We start from the raw sequence: 19,483 nt of genomic DNA, 5'->3' as shown, positions 1-19,483 counted from the left end.
CAAACGTGAAAAATATGATGAGTGTGGCTTTTTCCCCCCCCTCGTCAGTCAAGGAACAACAAAACGTAAACCTCCCATTAATCATAAACTGATTGGTATAGATTCAACACCACGCTCCCTATAGCGGCGTGTGCTGCCCGATCAGGGTCCCTGTTGTTCGCCATCAGGGTGCATGTGGTGGCTGAACGCATCGATCAGCTATCAGTACAGTAATTATTCCTATACTGCCCCGTAATCAACGCCCCCATCTCTCTCTGTCCTGCTGCATGCGCGACGCGTATTCTGTTGCAGCCTGAAGCAGATGCTGCCATCCACTCACAATCTCACAAAAGGCGCTTATTCAGCTCTCCGCGACATCAGCTGACCTGGAAGCGTCTTGTTATTTTGTCACCCGGAGCGAGCAAATAATTAAGACGAACATCTTGTAACATAACGCAATCACAAACTGTATCATCGGAATTCCCGCAATAAGTGGAACGCTTCATTTCCACAGGTCCATTGCAGGCAATTTGTGCTGGATTGCATAAGACCGTACACAGGTGTTCCTGTTGTGTGCGCAGCCCCTCTGTACAGCATGTTCTCTGTCGGCAGCATGTTTTTCTTGGCTTGGTCCAATGAGTACACGATGGCTGGATCCTGCCACGACTACGCTTTTACGCCGGTCCATCTGCTGCTCTGATCTCAGGGATCCCAGAAACAAAAAGCAGCAACAACTTCCATCAGGACCAAGATTGCAACTGTTGTTCACATGTCTGAGCCTTTATTCTGTCCAATAGGTCGAAGCCGACGACGCCGCTGCTCATGTTGGTGGAACGCAAAGCATCACAGGGTTTACAAAACAATGGGGACTCAAATGGTGGCTGAATGATCGGCAGCCACTCGTCTGGTCTGTTTCTGGGGAACATTGAGGGCAACAAGCCTGCAAATGGTGAAGTATGTATAGTATATACAAGAGTAAGAGCTAAACACAAGTCAAAGGGCTGAAAAGCCTCCGCTTCAAAAAACCCCTGCATTACTTTAACGACCCTTCACATACTAACATTACAATCCTAAAGGAGAACCCCCAAGTCTCCTTCCTGGTTAATTAGCAGTTCAACCCGTTAAGTTTCCAACAAACCCAGCTGCTTTCAGGCAGCTTAATGAATGAGCTCGGCCCGTTTGTACAGACAGGCCATGATAAATCTTGACACGGCCTCACAAAGAAAATTCACACAAATGTACGGATACACAATTAACAGAACGTGACTAACCCATTAAAGTCAACCAACAGACGCCACCGTAGCAGGTGGGACCAGGACCAACGGGACAGAATCCTGCTGGACCGCTGAGCGCCTCCAAGGTCTGACGTCCGCAACATGAAACAGTCTTAAAGGTCAAGGCCAGTGAAAAAGAAACAGACAAGCAATAAAAGACAGCATGAGAATCATAAATACGCACGGAGACGCACCGCGGCCACGCAAGCCGATCCAACCCAATGCATTTGCATAGATACACACTTGGCAATGCATTTCAACATTCAAGGCCACATACGTTTCTAAATCAGCACCAGACCCAGGCATAGTCCAGCAGAGGCACAGCGGCCCAAGAGCGTTCAGAACCAGAATCAAGCACGTCCTACCTGGGCTGGTCCGACGGGGTCCACGACCTGGGCCCAGATCCAGCGTCGTCCACGTCCCCGGGACCGCTTAGCTGAACAACGCTCCTTTACGTGTGGGGTCCGGGGCCTCGGTTCTGGCCACTGTTGCAGAATGAAGTCCGCTCAACGTGACCCGGTTCGTCGGCGTTGAGCCGCTTTAGCCACGTTTTCGGAAGCGTCCCTCGTTGTTGCGTAGCTTTGTGCGCGTCAGTCCCCGTCGAGCATTCCCTTCGGCATTCTCAGTCATTCTGCGCCGTTTGACTCGACCGGTTACATGTTCACTGATAACCTTCCTCCGTGTTTCCTCCGTTTGGACGCAGTAAATGCTCCTGTGTCTGCTCCTCGACCACGTCGCTCACCTGCAGCGCAGTCGGCTCCGCACAGGTGTCATTAAACGAGCCTGACGAGCCTCAGTCAACACAAAAATCTACTATACTAACACAACTGTGGCCTCAAAAGAAAAATAGTCCAAAGCATTTTCTTTTCTGCTTTAATCAGACACATGAAAAACATAATCCGCTATTAATTTCCATAAAAATGAATCCCTCTGAAGACAATGAAACAGCTGGAGCATGATAGAGATGAGGTTTCCTGATGCATTGCTAATACTGGTGACTCACTCTCTCTTGAAGCACTTGAAGTACTTTTACTTCTGTAGTTTTCACGGCAATGACAACACTTTCTGTAATCGACTGTGAGTGTTGGCGAATATCAGCTTCAGTTGATCTCTTGTTTTGTTGCTTGAGAGAGACAGAAACAAAAACTTCCTCTGCATCAAAACCCACCACATCATAATAAAAAAATATAGAACTTTTTACAGCGTATTAACAAAGACCCAGCAACCGTCACTCGTTCATACAGCAGCATTGTGTACACACAGTACAGTAGGAGGCTGCAGGCCTTCAACTAGTCCTGTATAAAACCAGCATGTTAATCATTGTGTGTCTGTTCTAACCTTGTAGTAATTATGAAAATGTTTTTGTACCAAGACAAACTGAAGACACAAATCCCAAACTTAAAACTTTCCTGTAAACACTTTCTGCAAATAGGAGTTTGTTTTGTTGACAGGTGATGTGGTGAGTGGAGGAGAACCTCATTGTTCTCATTATTCATGTGATACATATTCATATACATTTGAGATATTGTGGTTTTGTGGAGCATGTTATGGGATTGAGTTGTCGCCCAACAGGGGTCACGTACTAAAAATAATTCTCATTCATTTGAATAGCGATGAATAATGCACCATGCGTGCACATTATAATACCGTGCTATGCCTGTATGAACTGGGCAATTTGCACTGAATCACCAATTACTCCCAGTGTGTTTGTCTCGGGTTGTTTTGAACCGTAACCTACAGAGAATTTATAGCTGCATCTCATATTTCCTCTCCTCTGCATAGCTGGCACTGCCCTGGATGTTCGGCTGGAAATTGGCTCCCTGCAAATGAGATGGTGTTATTTAGCAGTAGGTAAAGCAGGAGGAGAGGAAGCGCCGTCAAAATGAGTCGGCATTAGAGCGCGGGTCCAATCAGTGGAGCTGGTGCAGCAATGCAGAGGTGATTACAGGACAGTAGTATCGGTCAGATGACACCAACAGAGAACCAGCAGCCGAATAAAAGTAGTCCTGCTGATATGCACAGTCATAGGAGCTAATATTAAATATAGCACAGCATCCAGCCGTCCACCTCATGCTCTGGATTTCAGGCCAGGTTAAAAGGTAAAGGTCCACATCCATGGACGCGATGCTAATGATATTGCATTAGAGCACTTAAATATTTAAAGGCCTCGAATTGTATGAGGGATCCCAGCGCAGAGGTAAACAGACCAATGTCAACAGCTCCCAGTGTGTGTGGATCTGCTGGGTCTCTGGGTGGAGATGTGGCATTTGGAGTCGTCTGATCACAGAGCGGTGACGTCGGGCGACGAGGTGAAAATGGGTATTTACCTCCAGTTCTTTGCCACTTCTCGAAAAAGCCCCATCTTATCTCATCGCATGAGGGGAGTGAGCAGAGTTATCGGTGCGGTGTAATTGAGGATCCATTATTTATGAGAGATTTAGCCTCATTAATCTGTGAAGTCTTCTGAAAGTGCGATCATTCCACATTTCTCGTGCCGCGGTGTTTTGCCGATCTTTGCACAGACATGAATCTGCTCTTTGATGCGCAGTCACTTTCCTCAACGCTCTCGCTGAGATAGTGCTCTTTGACAGCTCTCCCCCAGCGCTTCCAATGAATCATTATCTGTGCCAATGTTTGCACTCAACCTGTCTTTCCCCCTCCTTTGTCTTGCAGCTGCACACTGACCTCGATAAGGGGGACAGTGTGGTGAAGTACACTCTCTCGGGGGAAGGGGCCGGCTCCATTTTTACAATTGACCAAACCACGGGGGACATCCATGCCTTAAGGAGTCTTGACAGGGAGGAGAAGCCTTACTACACCCTGCGCGCCCAGGCCGTCGACATCATCACCAATCGGCCCCTGGAGCCCGAATCTGAATTTGTCATCAAGGTTCAAGACATCAACGACAATGAGCCAAAGTTCCTGGAGGGACCTTACACCGCCAGCGTTCCGGAGATGTCACCAGTCGGTAAGAGGTTCAGGAGCCTCTCGGGTCTAAGTCCCGCATCAGGACCAGTTATTCTTAGCGTGCCCTGAGTGCGTCCCTGTGTCTTTACACCCTCCCCCACATCAAGGTAATTTGCAGGGATAATAGTTCCTCTTGATGTGAATGGCAACAAAGCGGCCAGAACTCCCTGTTCGTCAGTCTGGAGCGCATGTGTAGACAGAAAGAACAGGTTTAAATGGCACAGAGCTCTGATGCTGTTTACGGTAGCATCAGACGGTTTCACCTTGATCAAAAACACAATTAGTCTGTCCACGGATGCAGCATCCAGAGAAAGCACAGTCTGCACTGGCAGATCTGACTCCTAACAGCATATGGTGGAGTAAGAGTTTGTCTTTGGAAAAACAACTTAATATATTCAAATGTGTTCATCAACCTGTTCACCAGTGATTTACATGTTTATTCTATTGTGTTTCAACCCCTAAAGGCATTACATAAGACTAATTACTAATTTAAGCCACTAAGCTTAGACAAAGACATTTTACTGTAGGACAGAACACCCTGAAGCTAATTAGACATGCATGAATGTAAATAATCTAAAAAACATTTACCATCAAATGGTTTTAGAAATAACCTTCCCATCTGCCAGAACCTGTAACTGAGGCCCAACTACAGAGAGTGAAGTCGAATCTTTGCTGAGATGCAGGTGGGATCATTAAACGCCCCACGACGGGTTCTTCAAATGTCAAACCAACTTAAATCTTTATCAATATTTACACCGGGACGACGTGTGTGAGTCAATTTAAAACCTCTCTGGTTTTTTATTATCAGGCAAAACAAAACCGTGAGCGGCGCTGCACATAAGTTAGCAGCGATAGTTGGCAGTAAAAGATAATCTACGTCCATTATGAAATCACTCAGGGCAATAATCCAGAGTCCCTTAACGTCGCTGCCAGTGAGCTCTCGCTTGATTGGGAAAGTGACAAATAAAAGTACTTAAGAGTTGAAAAACTATGTAATTACCACAAAATATCTCTGGCCTGATGAATTTGTTTACTCCAGCCCTTCTACAAACTTGCGTCTCGAGTTGTTGATGCCAGACCTCGCAGACGTCTTTTTATGAGCGAATCGCTCATTTTTATTGCACTAATTCTCTCACTTCATATCTGAATGTAAAATATGTTCAGTGTTACAAATGCAGTCAGAAAATCTGTGTCCGCTGAATGTTGCGCTGCGCTAATTGGATCCATCTGGAGTCCATGTTAACCTTAACCACTAATTTGTTGCGTATTGGAGTATAAGGGCTGTTTAATGAAGCCCCATAGATAATCCATTTCGCCGAGCTCCTGTGCGCATCCGCCTCCCTCTGTTTACCCACAGTGACATTTGAAGCTTCCTCCTAGTTCCTGAATTTACATAATTACATAAATACGAGCAGCGTGCGCTGTATAGCTGAAGGCTATTGTCTCGTCAGCCGCTGTAGGTGTCGGCCATGTTTAGAGCCTCTTCAACTTTCGCTGCGTCTGAGCTCCTGGTGCCGTGGATTTGCTGAAACAGTGTCGACGTATTATCGCATCTATTGTATGTTTGTGTTGAACAGGAAGGAGTCCTTCTCGGGCATGTCTAATCAGGACTATGCGGCTTTGTCGGCGAGGATTGAGACACTAATCTCTCTCACCTAATGTTTTAATGCCATTGTTACCATCTGCTCAGTCTGCAAAGCCTATTTAATATACAGCCAGTTCTTTACAGACAGCGAGGAGCCTACCAGAATCTAAAGTGGCCGCGTAAATGTCATCCACCTGATCAGCGTCTCGTGTACGGACTGTAGTGTGGTATTTTACGAGCCAGATGCGTGGACACGTGTGTGCAGAGCGGGACGTAGGTCCCCTGAAGGATCCCTCCATCTGCCCGAGAAAGGCTGAAGCGCAAACTTTTGATGGAATCGGTAGAATTTAGACACGTGGTAAATAAGGACGGCGCTAATGGAACGGCAACTGCGGTGCCAGCTAGTTGGGCAGGATGAGCCAAGCGTCTGACAAGTAATTATTGCGTCCCTACTGCTGTAGTTTGGACGACTGCCACCGTAATACTGTTCTTCCCATGGCCCTTTGTTTTCTTAATGGTGCTGTTGTTGGCATTTTCACCCTTTCTTTGTTTTTGCTAAATAATAGTCACTCAGTGACGCAACAGGCATGCAACCCAAACATGCAACAGGCGAACCAGCTTCTCATGCATCCTCCTCCTAAGTGCTGTCTAGACGTTGTCCGTTTGGTTGGTTGTAGCCTTCACAGTGTGACTCATTACTCATTAGTGACAGATGCGATCATTCACTGCACTGATGAGCCTTAAAGAGTTCGGATTTCAGCCTTAAGAGGAAGCAAATAAAGCCAAGGTCGATATGTCTTCCCACAGGGACGTATGTGACGCAAGTGACTGCCACAGATGCCGATGACCCCACCTATGGAAACAGTGCTAGAGTGGTGTACAGCATCCTCCACGGGCAGCCATACTTCTCTGTTGACCCTAAAACAGGTACTTCCACTTCATCCTTCTGTCAATTTATTTGGACATTTAGTTTATTTGTATGTGCCTGACTATTGGAAGGAATCTAGGCCAACAGCCTGAATAATATAACTTACCGTAAAAGATTAAAGGACCCAGAACTGATCCTAGGGGGACTCCAAAAATCCTCCACGAGGCCTGATGTTCTCTAATGAAGCTGTGGGGTGTTTTATGTGGCAGGTATGAAACAAGAGGTCAGTTGTTAACACTGCACTGTTTGACAAATGACTGCTCCAAATCTGGAATGGCTTGATATCGCCAGTGTTTGTCAGTAGCGGCGTGCTGTTGGCACATTATCTGGGACAGTTCAAAGCATATGAAAATAGGTTTGTACATATCACACAGGCAGAAACTGTGGAATCTGCGGCTGATTATGTCGCTCGCCCCACTGTGACTGTATTTCAAATTGATGCATGGAAAAAAATCAAACTGTTAAAGTAAATGTTTGCCCTGCTGGGCCTGCGTCTATCTCCAAATGTGCATCAACAAAGGGAGCAAATACTGGCAGGAGAAAGGTGAGAAGGGGAGGGGACCGATAGCAAAATACATAAATCACCATGCGTGTCACGGGAATTATCCCTATCAGACACAGACGCCCTCCTCTCCGGCTCGGGAAAGATGACAGGATTTTTAAAAATAAACCCTCTTTGGTTTTGGAATCGCACAGGCTGGTAGGCTGTGGATCCAATGGGACATCCTCACCATGTTAAACAGAACAAGAGGAGGGAGAAAGTGCAGAGCCACCTATGCTGCGGCTTCCTCTTAGCCTTCCAACCTCCCACTGACCCAGCTATTAATCTGCAGTACAAACGCTCTCTGATCTCAGGGTCTCTGATCCTCAAGTGAATCATTATGTGGCTTCGCTGGAGTTCCCCATTGAATGTCAAGTGTCTCCAGTTTGTGAAATGACCTCCATTTCAGCCCTGGTCAGAGGCATATGCGCCTGCTCCTTAGGAGGAAACATACAATGCATTTTGAAGCCAATTGTGCGTTCGGCGTCCTGTGTTGTATATTTCAGGGAGCTTTTATGTTCAGGGCTTTGTACCTTTGGACTTTCTCACCATCTCCGTCGCTCACCAAGTCTTCTCCTGCCTCTGTGTCTCTCTGCTTTATTGTCTGGGGTTCTCATCAATCTTGCTGCTCACCAGGGGTTATAAAGACAGCCTTGCCCAATATGGACAGAGAGGTGAAGGAACAGTACCAGGTATTAATCCAGGCCAAGGACATGGGGGGTCAGCTGGGAGGACTGGCCGGGACCACCACCGTCAACATCACGCTCAGCGATGTCAACGACAACCCGCCCAGGTTCTCCAAAAGTGAGTGCGCAACAACAGCACCGCACACACCCTCATGCAGCTCGCACCTTTTATAATAACACAATAAACACAGTGCAATTACATCGGTGCAGGGGGTGTTCATCACATCTACTCTTTGTAATTGGTTTTCATTATTTGTCATTATGCTCTGTTGTAAGTAAAGGGCTGTTTATTTAGCATGATTGCATCTACAACTACTACCTCCGGCAAATAAACTGGGCTTGGTGTTATTCTGCTCACGGGGCATCCGACTATATTTAGATCAGGCATGAGCATCATGGAGCTGCTCCGGGAGTGAGCGAGCGCATTTCAACCCTGTTTTATATCAACTTTAAAGCAGATTAATTTGATTGTACCGCTCGCCGTGTCCTGTAAAAAGGCCGGCCGAATACAAAGCTGTAAACTCATTGATCCGTGAAAGCTGTTCTTCATACACTACGCATAAATATTAAGCTCTGTTCAAAGTGCATTCGGCTCCGGAACGGCAAGGAGCGCGGGGGGAAAGTGAAAAGGCTGCTTCGTGGCGGCGCAGGCTGTTCAGCTGTTCAGGCATTTCCAGGCGACACCGAGTGGCCTCCTCTGAATGTAAATACAGGCAGTCAGGCGATCAGGAGCCCGTGGCTGCGAGGAGACCGGGGCATTTCCATACTGCTGTCGCAGCACAGAGGAGCGGGCCGAGCACGGTGGCTCCGCTGGCCCGGCCCAAAACCGCCCATCCATCGTGAGCTTCCAGGTTGAAAACACGTTGAGGACGTACGGCTGGGGATTCGCCGTCATGTGTCATGCCCACGACGTCTAATTCCCTCAACTCGAGACTGCGAATCCTGTAGATGGGGTTTGTACCGAGTCTGCATCTGCCCTTGTTGTCACCGTTAAAGGATTCTTAATAAATGCTCGTCCTTGGTTGCACTTTATCATTTATTGACGTTACAACCCCTTTAATTCATTCTCATGCTGGAGCTGACCTCTAAATCCTGTGGTCAGTGCTGGTGAACAACTTAAGAGGCAATAAAATGGGACTAGAGGTGCATCAACGTTTACACTTGAGCACAACAGTGTTAGTATCTGCTATAGTAGCAATGACTTGAAACAACCTGTCAATCATAAATTACTTTGACCTTCCACACAAACACAAACACGTCTTCTCGCTGCTGAGCGTCTTTCTTCATCTCCCTGTGGTTCATTCATCTTCAGGTCAAGTGGCTCCATCCTTTTTTTAAGAGCCTCATAATGTTTTTACTGTGTTGTTCAAGGTCACGTCCAAGGTTTTATGTATGATACAAGGACAAACAAATCAAATTCTGAAAGGTTTTCCAAACTGAGTCCCTGACTCTTAACAGAATAAAATACAATGAAGGGATGCATGGAAAAGAGAGACGCTCCAGAGATGTAGACAGAGAAATAAAGGACGCGCAATCGGCACTAAAGTTTGTCTGCAACGATGATCATGATGAAAAGACCAAACTAAAATCACATAGTCAATGTTGAAAATTAAAGTCTCATCAAAGTGTTTTACTGACACTGTTTGTCTTATTGATTTCTGCTGTGCACAGCTCGTCCAAAATGCTGCCACGTGCACTCCCCCGGTGCCGCTCTGGTAATGCAACAGTAAATCGTAAAAGTCTCTGGCTGCAGCAGATGCCATTGTTTGAACAGCTAGCTATCGCCGCCGCCTGAAAACAGAAAGAGATGAATTTCCATCCATTGAGAGGTGTAAGTGAGAATCAATCAGTCGGCTGTTGGTGCGTTTGCAGATTTCCTCTCGAGTCCTCAGCAGTGATTTCTGCTGTCGGGAGTATCAAAGCCCCCGGGCTTGTGTTTGTTGATTTTACAGGTTGAGCCAGCCAATTACAAGGAGCTGAGCAGCCTTGATGTCCAAACATGCCAAAATTGAATAATGTCATGCCTATAGCTACAGGCCCGACTTCAGACAGACGGCGTATCAGCTGCTCGCCTGTGGACGGATAAGGAATCCACGGTCGGCAGAGAGACCACATAAAGGAGCGGGGATGTGAAGAGCTCGCTATTTCTACCCCTTGTCAAGTGATGATAATGAATGAGTCTGAGTCCGGTTTGATGTTTGTTTGTTGGCAGGCTTCTTTCACCTAAGAGTCCCAGAATCCTCCGCGGTCGGGTCTGCGGTCGGGAGAATCAAAGCCCACGACTTGGACATTGGGAGAAACGCTGAAGTGGAGTACACGATTGTGCCAGGTGACGGAGGAGCAATGTTTGACATCACCACCAACGAACACAACCAGGAGGGGATCATCATCCTGAAAAAGGTGAGAACAGAAGGAAAATCAGCAAATCTGATGCCAAAACCGCTATCAGTCAAACTACTTGTTTCTTCCTCCTGTTCTAATAATTACTGGTCTGTTCACTAACAAACACAGGATTCTCCTGTAATTTCATAAACGTTTATTTTTATGTTACATCTCACTTTAGAACAGTTTTGACATTGTTGAGGCACGTGAAACAAACCAAAGCCCAGTGTTTCCTTCATGATGGAGAGGCTGTTGAATCCTGTTAAACCATTCTCACGCAACAGATTCGTGGAGGAAAGGCTGAAACTGAGCCTCTGCAAAGAGGTTTCTCTCCACTACTGCAACTGTAACACACACGCATACGTTAGCCTACGTTAGCATAGCAGCATCGATGGCAGGTGTTCTGCAGTATCAGACCTTCTGGGTGTCACGTATGTTTAGATGTCAGAACAATAATAATAATGGCCTGAAATGTGACATGCAAATATTCAAAATGCGATGTAATGAATGCAGGGATGTAACGAGGACACGTCAAAGCAGCGCCTCTGTATCATTCACTCTGCATGACAGGGCTCATTTACCGATCCATATGTTGTTTCTCCTGAATGGATTAACGCGTCCAGCGCCAGGTGACCCACATCCAGAGGTCTTTATCATTCTATGAGCCACAGAGCCAAAGTATCTTGTTTAATACTGTCGTCGATCACGTTCGGCGTCTGAGCAGCAGCGATATAACTTCACCAGATGACACGTGGCACAAAAGCACCAGTGATATTACAGAAATTTATGAGTGCAGGGATGAACCCTGTGAGATCTCGCATCTCAATCTTCAGGGACTCACAACTGCCAGAGGTGAAGAAAAGGGACGTTACTAAAATTAGATCAGGGGGAAATAAATATCCAGACAGAGCAATGAATCTGCTAAACAGCTGTTCCAGGAATAGACTTGTTATATAATTAGTTAACTTTATATCTAAGTATAATAAAATTATAAAGCACTGTTCATTCATACTGAAGAAACATTTCAACCCTATGTCCTGAGGAGCGGAGAAATAAAAGCCACAGAAAAGCCCATCATCATCCGTCTTAATATGAGTATGCATAATGGATCCATGTTGTTTGGCTTTATTTATTAAAAACCTCCCCATTAAAAGCACGCCCTCGTTTGTGTACATCCTCATCTGCGCCGTGACAGTGTCCTGAGGGTACGCCTGCTTAAAGACTCAAAGATCCATCATTTCCTCACGCACTAAACAGAAATAATATCCTTGTAGCCACCGGCTTGACTGTGGAAAGCAGGAGCATGACATCATTTCTCTTTAGACACTGAGGCCATTGGCTTTGGTGACAGTGGGGGGTAATAAGCCCGTATGAGGGATGAGGGATCCTCAGTGTGGCTTCAGAGACCTCCTCCTCACATCCATCTACCAAACCTGCAGCGCTGGGCCGCCATTAGAGCAAATGTTAATCAGAGCTCAGACGCCTCGAAACAAGGCACTCTGTGCTGGCGATGGCGGATTGTTTGCGTGTATAATCCGTCAGCGCCGCCGTGGCAGCGGGCGTCGCGGGCGACACCGGCGCTGGATGTGCGCTCGCGCCTCCACGCTCCCGCCAGCGTGTTATTAAGGTCTGTAAATGTGGCAGTTAGGGGGAATGGAATGTGAACGCCGGAGCCGGTGGGTCTCGCCCACACACAGCGAGCGGCGCAGGTACGTGCACGCTCACGTGCGCGCCCGCGCGCACGCTCAGCGGCAGCCTTCGAGCTGCACACTCAGGCCGACTCGCTCACACAAGCCCGTGCACATCGATTCATCCCCACTGCATTCTCCTTGTGGCGGGACGCAGGAGGCCCCATGCTGTGTGTTTAAATGTCATGTGTTGTCAGTGGGATTGAGGTTGAGCAGAATAAAGAGCCGCGGCGACGCTTGCGTCGGCGTTCCTCAGATATGCAAACATCACAAAAATCATCACGTCGCGAAGCATCTGTGCGATGCATGAAAGGGGGAAGAAGAAAATGTCCGACAGTTGAGTCTAAGCAGGACTCCGCAGCGAGTCCTCCTCCTGTTTTCCTGAACGCTGTTTGAGTTCTGGACACAAATTGCTACAAATCACTGAGTTGCTCGCGCCCATATTGAATCCATCAGTCAACCAGCGCAGGTTGGAAACGTGTGTGAAACCGGAGGCTAATGGCACCAAATGAAGTTAATTGGAGTCGGGAGTTATTATGTCTGGACTCTAATCAATGCAGCCAGATTGGAAATGTGTGTTGGAGATAGCTTGGCTTAGAAAAAGCACCGGCCGTTTATCGGAGCAGATGTGCAGTCAGACATGTTGGTCTGCATGAAGCTGCAGAGCATGAAAGCCTCTACCTCGTCAATGCGGCCTCCTTACGTCGGTTACTAGAGGCTGAGGTAATGAATGCGTTGCTCCCATGCCGCCTCATTTCAGGTGTGCGTCGTGTATTACGTCTGATTGCAGAAGTCACCCCGTCGCTCCTGATGCAACCGTCTAAAACGGTCTTCGGGGGGTGGGGGGTGCAAACGTGCGTTTGTTTTCCGCCGTATTAGGCTGAGGCATTCGTTAACTGCTACATTTTTAGTACACGCCCCGGCGCACACGCTCACAAAAGGTGCGCGAGCCTTTGATCCCCAGAAACACGCTGCTGAGTGAGTAATTGGTTCCCTGCGCGTGCGAGCGCCCCCTCCGCGGACCCACGCCGCGTAAATCACGCGTATGTGCATATAGACCGCGTGACTAGTCGTGGCCATAGATCAGCGCACGGTGGCCTTCTCATGAGCAGTAATAGAATAACAGAATGTGACAGGAAGCAATTATGATGTAAATGAAGACGCTTGTTTGTTTACATGCTGTAGACCCTGGATGGATGTGAGAATGCATCTTTCCTCCCATTGTTTTACTTGTGTGTTTGATATGCTGCCATAACAACAATGCAGCAGTGTGATATATTCCCCTCAGCGGGAGGCAGCCGCACAAAGCCAGTGCTAACAGGGGACATTCTGAGCTCCTTTAACTGACCAAGCCCCCCCCCCAACAATGTAATTTACCAAACACCGTGTGCTGCTGCCCACGTGGGGCCGTGATATTAGCTAGACACAGTAGACGGAGCGAGAGGGAGGGGGGGAGGGAAGGAGCGGTGCCGGTGTAGGTAGTGGAGATGAAGCCTTTATGAGTTGTTCACTGCGTTCTCAGAATACTGACCCGCCCACAGGCTTGTCTTATTTCACATTGGTGGGAGATCCCCCAGGGACAGGTGTGCAAATGCGCGCAGACAATTCATCTCTCCTCCCTCCTCTCTCTCTCTCTCTCTCTCGCTCGCTCTCTGCCGCTTGCTCTCTCTCTTGACTTTCCTCCCTCGCACAGACGTCAGAAAAAAACAACAGCAAAAAAAAAAAAAGCAGGCAGGGCAGAGACGAAAGCCACATTGTACTGAGAGCAGAGTTTGGCAGACCCCAAATTAGAGACTGAGGAAGGTTGGTTATGATAAGAGGATCAGGCTGAGTAATGGGTTCAAAGGATGATCATCTGCTTCCCAGTCTGCCGATACAGGGGGAGAGAAAAACAGAGGCATTGGAGGGGGTTCGCACATCCCATCTGCAAAACACAAGATTATGGGAGACAATAAGTAAATCCACCCGTGAATTCCCAGGGAAACATGGAGACCAATGTGAGCACACAGAGCAAAGTGCTGCACATGAAAGCACATGGAAGGACACATCCAAAGCCCGCTCCACATCCAGAACATGGAGCCTCCGTCCAACGTGAGCGAGGCGATAACCTTGGGTTGGGTCAGCGGGGGAGTTCCTTTGGAAATTAGACGTGCCTTGTCCATTTGCATGTTTATTTACCGCCTCGCGGGAGAAGGAGCGATGGCAGATATGCTTAATTGAATGTGTTCTAAGCCTGAAGGGGCGCTCGCTATTGTTCAGCGGCTGCATGTGTGGCTCCATGCTTAAGGATGTTTGGGCCGCGACGGAGGCAGCAGAATCAGGTAACGCCGCAGCGTTCCCAGTGACTCATCGCGTTACGCAAGGTGACATTTTTCCCACTTGGAGGAAAACAGCGCCTTGAAGTGATTAATGTTGCAGCGGCGCGTGGCATTTAGGAAACGCTGCAAAAGAAAACAAGTGAACATGAATAGAACAAATGCCCCTAACTGCCTGCGTGGCTGCGGCGCCGCATGGTCCCGTTCGGACCGAACCAGCGGCGGCGGTGCCGGCGTTCATTAAAGGGCTAATTTGACTAAAGCCAGGCTGATCCTCCATCAGAAATCATTAGTGGGCTGTTTGAGCAGCCGAGGCTGTTACTGCTTTCAGTGTGATGAGATACTAACAGCCGCTAAATTCATGGTCAGACGACAAAAGGAATAAACAAACTGAACTTGACTGAAGGCCACACGAGCAGCACTGGATTCTGGGAACACTGGATGCTAGGAACGCTGGATGCTGGGAACACTGGATGCTAGGAACGCTGGATGCTGGGAACACTGGATGCTGGGAGCACTGGATGCTGGGAACACTGGATGCTGGGAGCACTGGATGCTGGGAGCGCTGGAGACTGGGATTGCGACTGGCTCCAGCTCCGAGCTCACGCAAGGATGTCCATGTGTTTTAGAGCAACAAGCCGTCATCACAGGAACAGGCTGTGTATGGAACCGCTACCGGGGCGGCTGGAGCTGCAGACGGGTCTCGTTCACGTCCAAAGGCTCATTCAGCGAAGCAGTATTGGCTGAGTTTCGCTCACAGACAGAAGTTGATACTAATCTATTGATCGTAGCGCTGAATGTTCCAGTAGGAGGTGAAACGAGTTATTTTAGGCCGCGGTGCCATAGGGGGCGGGAGGGGGCGGAGGCAGGGGGAAACAATGGCGCGGCGCAGCAGGACTTCCAGGTGCCCGGCAGACGCCGAGCAGCCGCGCGGGGAGCATCTGCGAGCGTGCACGTGGTGGCGTGCACGTCTGCCTACTGTACGGGGAGGACGGAGGCGGCGGAGTTAATGCGCGCAGTCGATGAAGTGCCTTCTCCCCGGTGGCCTGGGAGGCGTGGGCGTAATAGATTAAAGCGCTGCCTCCAGGCTCATCCCGTGGCTAAAGCCTCCTATTAGGAGTGGCAGCGCCAGGCTCTCGCAGCCACTCGCTCCACTGCAGCGAGGACAGGGCAGCTGGCGAGGCTCCCGCACGCCACCGGGGGACGGCCAAGGACACGGACCAATGTAAGCGGCGGCGGCGGTGGAGTGAGCGTCTCCTCTGCTGGTCGCTCCACCAGGAAGCGTTCTGATAAGAGGCTCGTTGGGCTTCGTGCTTAAGGGCCTTTAGCTTCTGCCGACCTGTCAGTCAGTGCCCGCACTGACCTTATGAAGGAGTCAGTCACTCACACGGAGACGTCAGGCCGAGCTCCGACCAAGTCGTCCCTGCTGATGTCCAGCTCTCAGGGTTTTCACACCGGAGCGGCTCTGCTTGGAAGATCCCGAGCGCTTCACTGTGGAATCAAGAGGCCACTAGAAGCGCGGCTTCACACGCGGCCCAGTGTTTCTGTTGGCAATTAGAAAGGTGTGGGTGAGTGGGCGGTGTGGATGACTCGTAAGCGCTGTAGTACTACGCTGGAGGTGGTTTCCAGCCACCGTGCACGTCGCAGGTTAAACCAGGCTCTTGATCTTCAGGTGACACAAACAGAGGAACGCGTCCTGCTAATGACTGGCTCCGCGGTGATAATGAGCCTTCGAGGGGGAGGACCGGGTCCAGTCGCGGGTGTCGGCAGGAGAGGCTTCCCTCTGCGGCTGAGCTGAGCTCCTGTAACAGGAAAAACGAAGCGAGAAGCCATTAAGTATGCATATCACCCCGTTTCCTCATCCCCAAAATAACCAACAATCTAAAGAGACAAACAAAGAAAAAGAGCCGCAACACTTGAACAAACTGTGAAGGAGAATAAAGCGACTGTGCATGAGGAGAGAATCATATTTCACTTCATGGACCATGAAGAAGCGCAGGCTTGTGATGATGGAGGGACTTTTAAACGTGTGCAAAGCATCACACTGCACCTACCAGGCGGTGATGCCTTGATTAGTCCCCTGCTCTAAATTAATAAATTCCCCTGGAACATAACAGGTTCAATTGGCAGGAAAAGAAGTTCCTTCATTCAGTATCACTGCTAGTGCAACGAAGGTGCACATTTACATATCAAAGGGCGCCGCGGCACGTCTAGAATTTCAAGTGTGTTCTGTTGTGATGTTGAAGAGCAGCAGCACTGACATGAGAGGAACTCGCTCTGTCCTCCTTACAAATTCCACTGTTGATACGCTTCCTGGTTGCGTCGGCGCTAACCCGTAAAAGACGCGGAACCGGGACCGGACGCTTCAAACGTGAAATCCAACACGCCGAGGTGTCCGCGCGGCGCCATAATGCACTGTATGCGTGGATTTGTGTGATCGTTACCCACACAGCCGGAGTTCTGAGTGCAGAAGTAGGTCAACTTCGAGGAAGGGGGGAAATGTAAAATGATCCACGCAGCCGGAGAATGAACAGGACGGCTTTTTTTCTTATTTCCCCCATGGCCTCCAGATCTGATTTGATTCTCCCCATGTCAAGCGTTGACACATTAGCACATCTTCTCATTAACTCCCGCTTTCTCATTACCAGCTCCTGGCCTCATTTTACTCCTATTTAACAACACATATCCAGACACACGCGGACCGCTGGGTGTCTCCGACTCATCCCGGCAGCAGCAGCGCAGCTCTGCTTCACCTAAACCACAATATCCAAATTAATCTGTAGGATTTAGTCCACAGCTAATCGTATGGGCTGCGTGCATTGTTCAGCCGGTGTCAGAGACGAGTCTCGCTGCAGGAAATGAGCAGCTTGTTGCGATGCAATTTGCAATGTCATCTACTTTCTCCACTGAAATTTATTGGGTATCTCTAAGAAGAAAAGGTGTGTTTAAACTGGATAAGGCTACAAAATGAACTCGACAGGTGACGATCAGCTGATGCTACGCCGTTCTTCATGGAGCCTCTTGGTGGCTCCATTGGAGAAACTCAGCAGGTAGAGATGCGTTGGAGTTTGTGTTTGTAGTGAAAAGCGAAAATGAATCAGATTAACTGTTATCATCATCCTGCAAATTCACCTGCGTTCCTCTAGTCTGCATCTGTTTGGCGTTCGTCCTTCTCTGTTACAGAGATCCTTCATCTGAACAGAGGTTTTCAATGTAAAGCCTTGAGCGTTTGAATTGTGAGAAACAAAGCCGCCAGTAAATGTGTTTCTAATTAATGATGAAAAAATTCATTTACTGGGTATTTCAGCTTTTATGTTGTATTGAAAAGACGGAAATGAGCAAGTAGAATTTGCTCTACAACAATCCTCAGCCAGTGTTCCAGCATCTATTGAATCAGCTATTATCCAGGTTGTATATTTTCCCATTACACATAAAATAATACTACAAACGTGTGGATTAGCATTTCCTCCAGCACTTTGAGCACATGCTGCATGTTCCTGTGGCTTTAAATGCAGAATTAGTCAAGGTGACACCTTTGAAGGACCAGATGCTTCAGACGAGCGGCGTGAAAAACCACTTAACTCCTCTGAATCAACCTCCACCTCCAGTAATATTTCTGCTGCTCAGCTGCTTTTTAAAGGGGGGCATTATTTACACACAGTTGTGTGTCAACTGCAGGACACCAGCTGCGCCTGCGGGCAGATCCGTGTCAAAGCGAACTCTGCATTCGAAGGGATTGGTCTCATGGTCGCACTTCGAGCCTTTGTCTTCGGCCGCCCGGCGATGAGACGAGGCCGAGGCGTCGCGGGGTCGGAGCCGGGCCGGTGGGGAGACGGCGGCGGCGTGGTGTCTCCCCGCCGAGAGCGTGGCTAATGAGGCCTGGTGTCCACCCCCTGCTGCCCCCCTCCCCTCCTCCACCCGCGCACATACCTCAGCCCAGCTTTGCTGCAGGCCTCTTACCAAAAAGACGTGCGTGATTTGCTACTTCCATGCTAGAAGCAGACTAGGCGAGCGTTCTGACGAGGCGGTTGAAGCATTTGTTTGCTTTGCTGGTGGTTTACAGCAGCGGGAGTCTGAGTAAACTGAAGCAGTGAGTGTGGGGATCGGCCTGTTAATGAAGCTCCTGTACAAAGGATTCCGTCTTAAAGCCGGACGGTCTCTCCAGGAGGCTCGATCACCTCTCACTGTTGTCACTCTTTGAAAGAGATTGAAAGGGGCAGAGTGTATTTCCTCCCCGTTGAAGGATCTTATATGTGGGCCTAGACAGTTGCATCTGGCGCACTGTAATCAAACCAATCACGGTGCTTGATGGCCAATGATTGCTTTCAGACCCGCTCGCTCTCTCGTCTCTCTCCTCGCGGACACCTGCTGTCGCCGGGCTGTGAAACCATGGCGATGGAGGCGAGACGGGCGACGCGAGGCGCGTCTGCTGTCACCGTGAAATCACGTCCGCGCCGCCCGAAGCTGCTGGACTCTAATTAGTCGGCTGCTTCGTGCGCGTTTAATTCGATTGGTCACATTGCATCTCGGAGAGGACCTGTGTTTCACTTTGGTCTTAGCAGCTGCTCTCCGTTCGTAGCAAGGCGCCGGGGAAACCTGGGGCCGGCCGATAGCACCGCGGCCACGGCGGCTGCATGTTAGTCAATTTGAGGTACACAGAAAGGAATGTCTCTCATGTGACTGTGGGCCGGCGGAGCATGACCGGCGCCGAGCTCGCCGAGCATGGCCGGTCACACGCCAGGAGGCAGGAGACGGGCGGGAGCAGCCACGCGGCGTCACCGCTGTCGGATCCTGGCAGCTCGGCGCCAGACATGCTGCGGATGCCGATTCCTCCACGCGCTCCCGCTAATTGACCCTGAGCCGATATGGCAGCGGCTGGAAGAGGCCGATCACACGGGCGTCCACGCTGGCGTGTGAACAACTCTTGTAAGAGGGCAAAGTTCTGCTGAACCCAATGAGCCCAGCTTGACTTTTGCACTACGGTGGAGTGAATCATTACCCGGATCAGAACCAACCGTGAGTCTGTTATAGAATAGGCACAGTACCGCCCGGGCTTTGACCGTCTGGAAGCAGCAGAGCTCCGTCCTAGAGATGAATGAATTTACAGTAAGGAGCCTGGTGACGGGAGACGAGAGGAT

General features: G+C 49.2%; 1 protein-coding gene across 3 annotated transcripts in view; it reads left to right on the top strand.

The window, feature by feature from the left end:
* Positions 1–19,483, top strand: part of LOC114853065 (cadherin-12-like) — a 60,243-nt gene that overhangs the window by 25,646 nt on the left and 15,114 nt on the right. For all 3 annotated transcript variants that reach the window (XM_029145967.3, XM_055508493.1, XM_029145968.3), the window contains 4 exons: positions 3,927–4,221; positions 6,613–6,732; positions 7,911–8,078; positions 10,173–10,360. In XM_029145967.3, the coding sequence (XP_029001800.1) occupies positions 3,927–4,221; positions 6,613–6,732; positions 7,911–8,078; positions 10,173–10,360 (771 nt within the window). The remainder of the gene's footprint in view (positions 1–3,926; positions 4,222–6,612; positions 6,733–7,910; positions 8,079–10,172; positions 10,361–19,483) is intronic.

This window comes from Betta splendens, chromosome 4 (assembly GCF_900634795.4).
Source record: "Betta splendens chromosome 4, fBetSpl5.4, whole genome shotgun sequence".
NCBI lineage: Eukaryota > Metazoa > Chordata > Actinopteri > Anabantiformes > Osphronemidae > Betta > Betta splendens.
The sequence above is the reverse complement of the archived record's forward strand: the minus strand, read 5'-3'. Positions and strand labels throughout refer to the sequence as shown.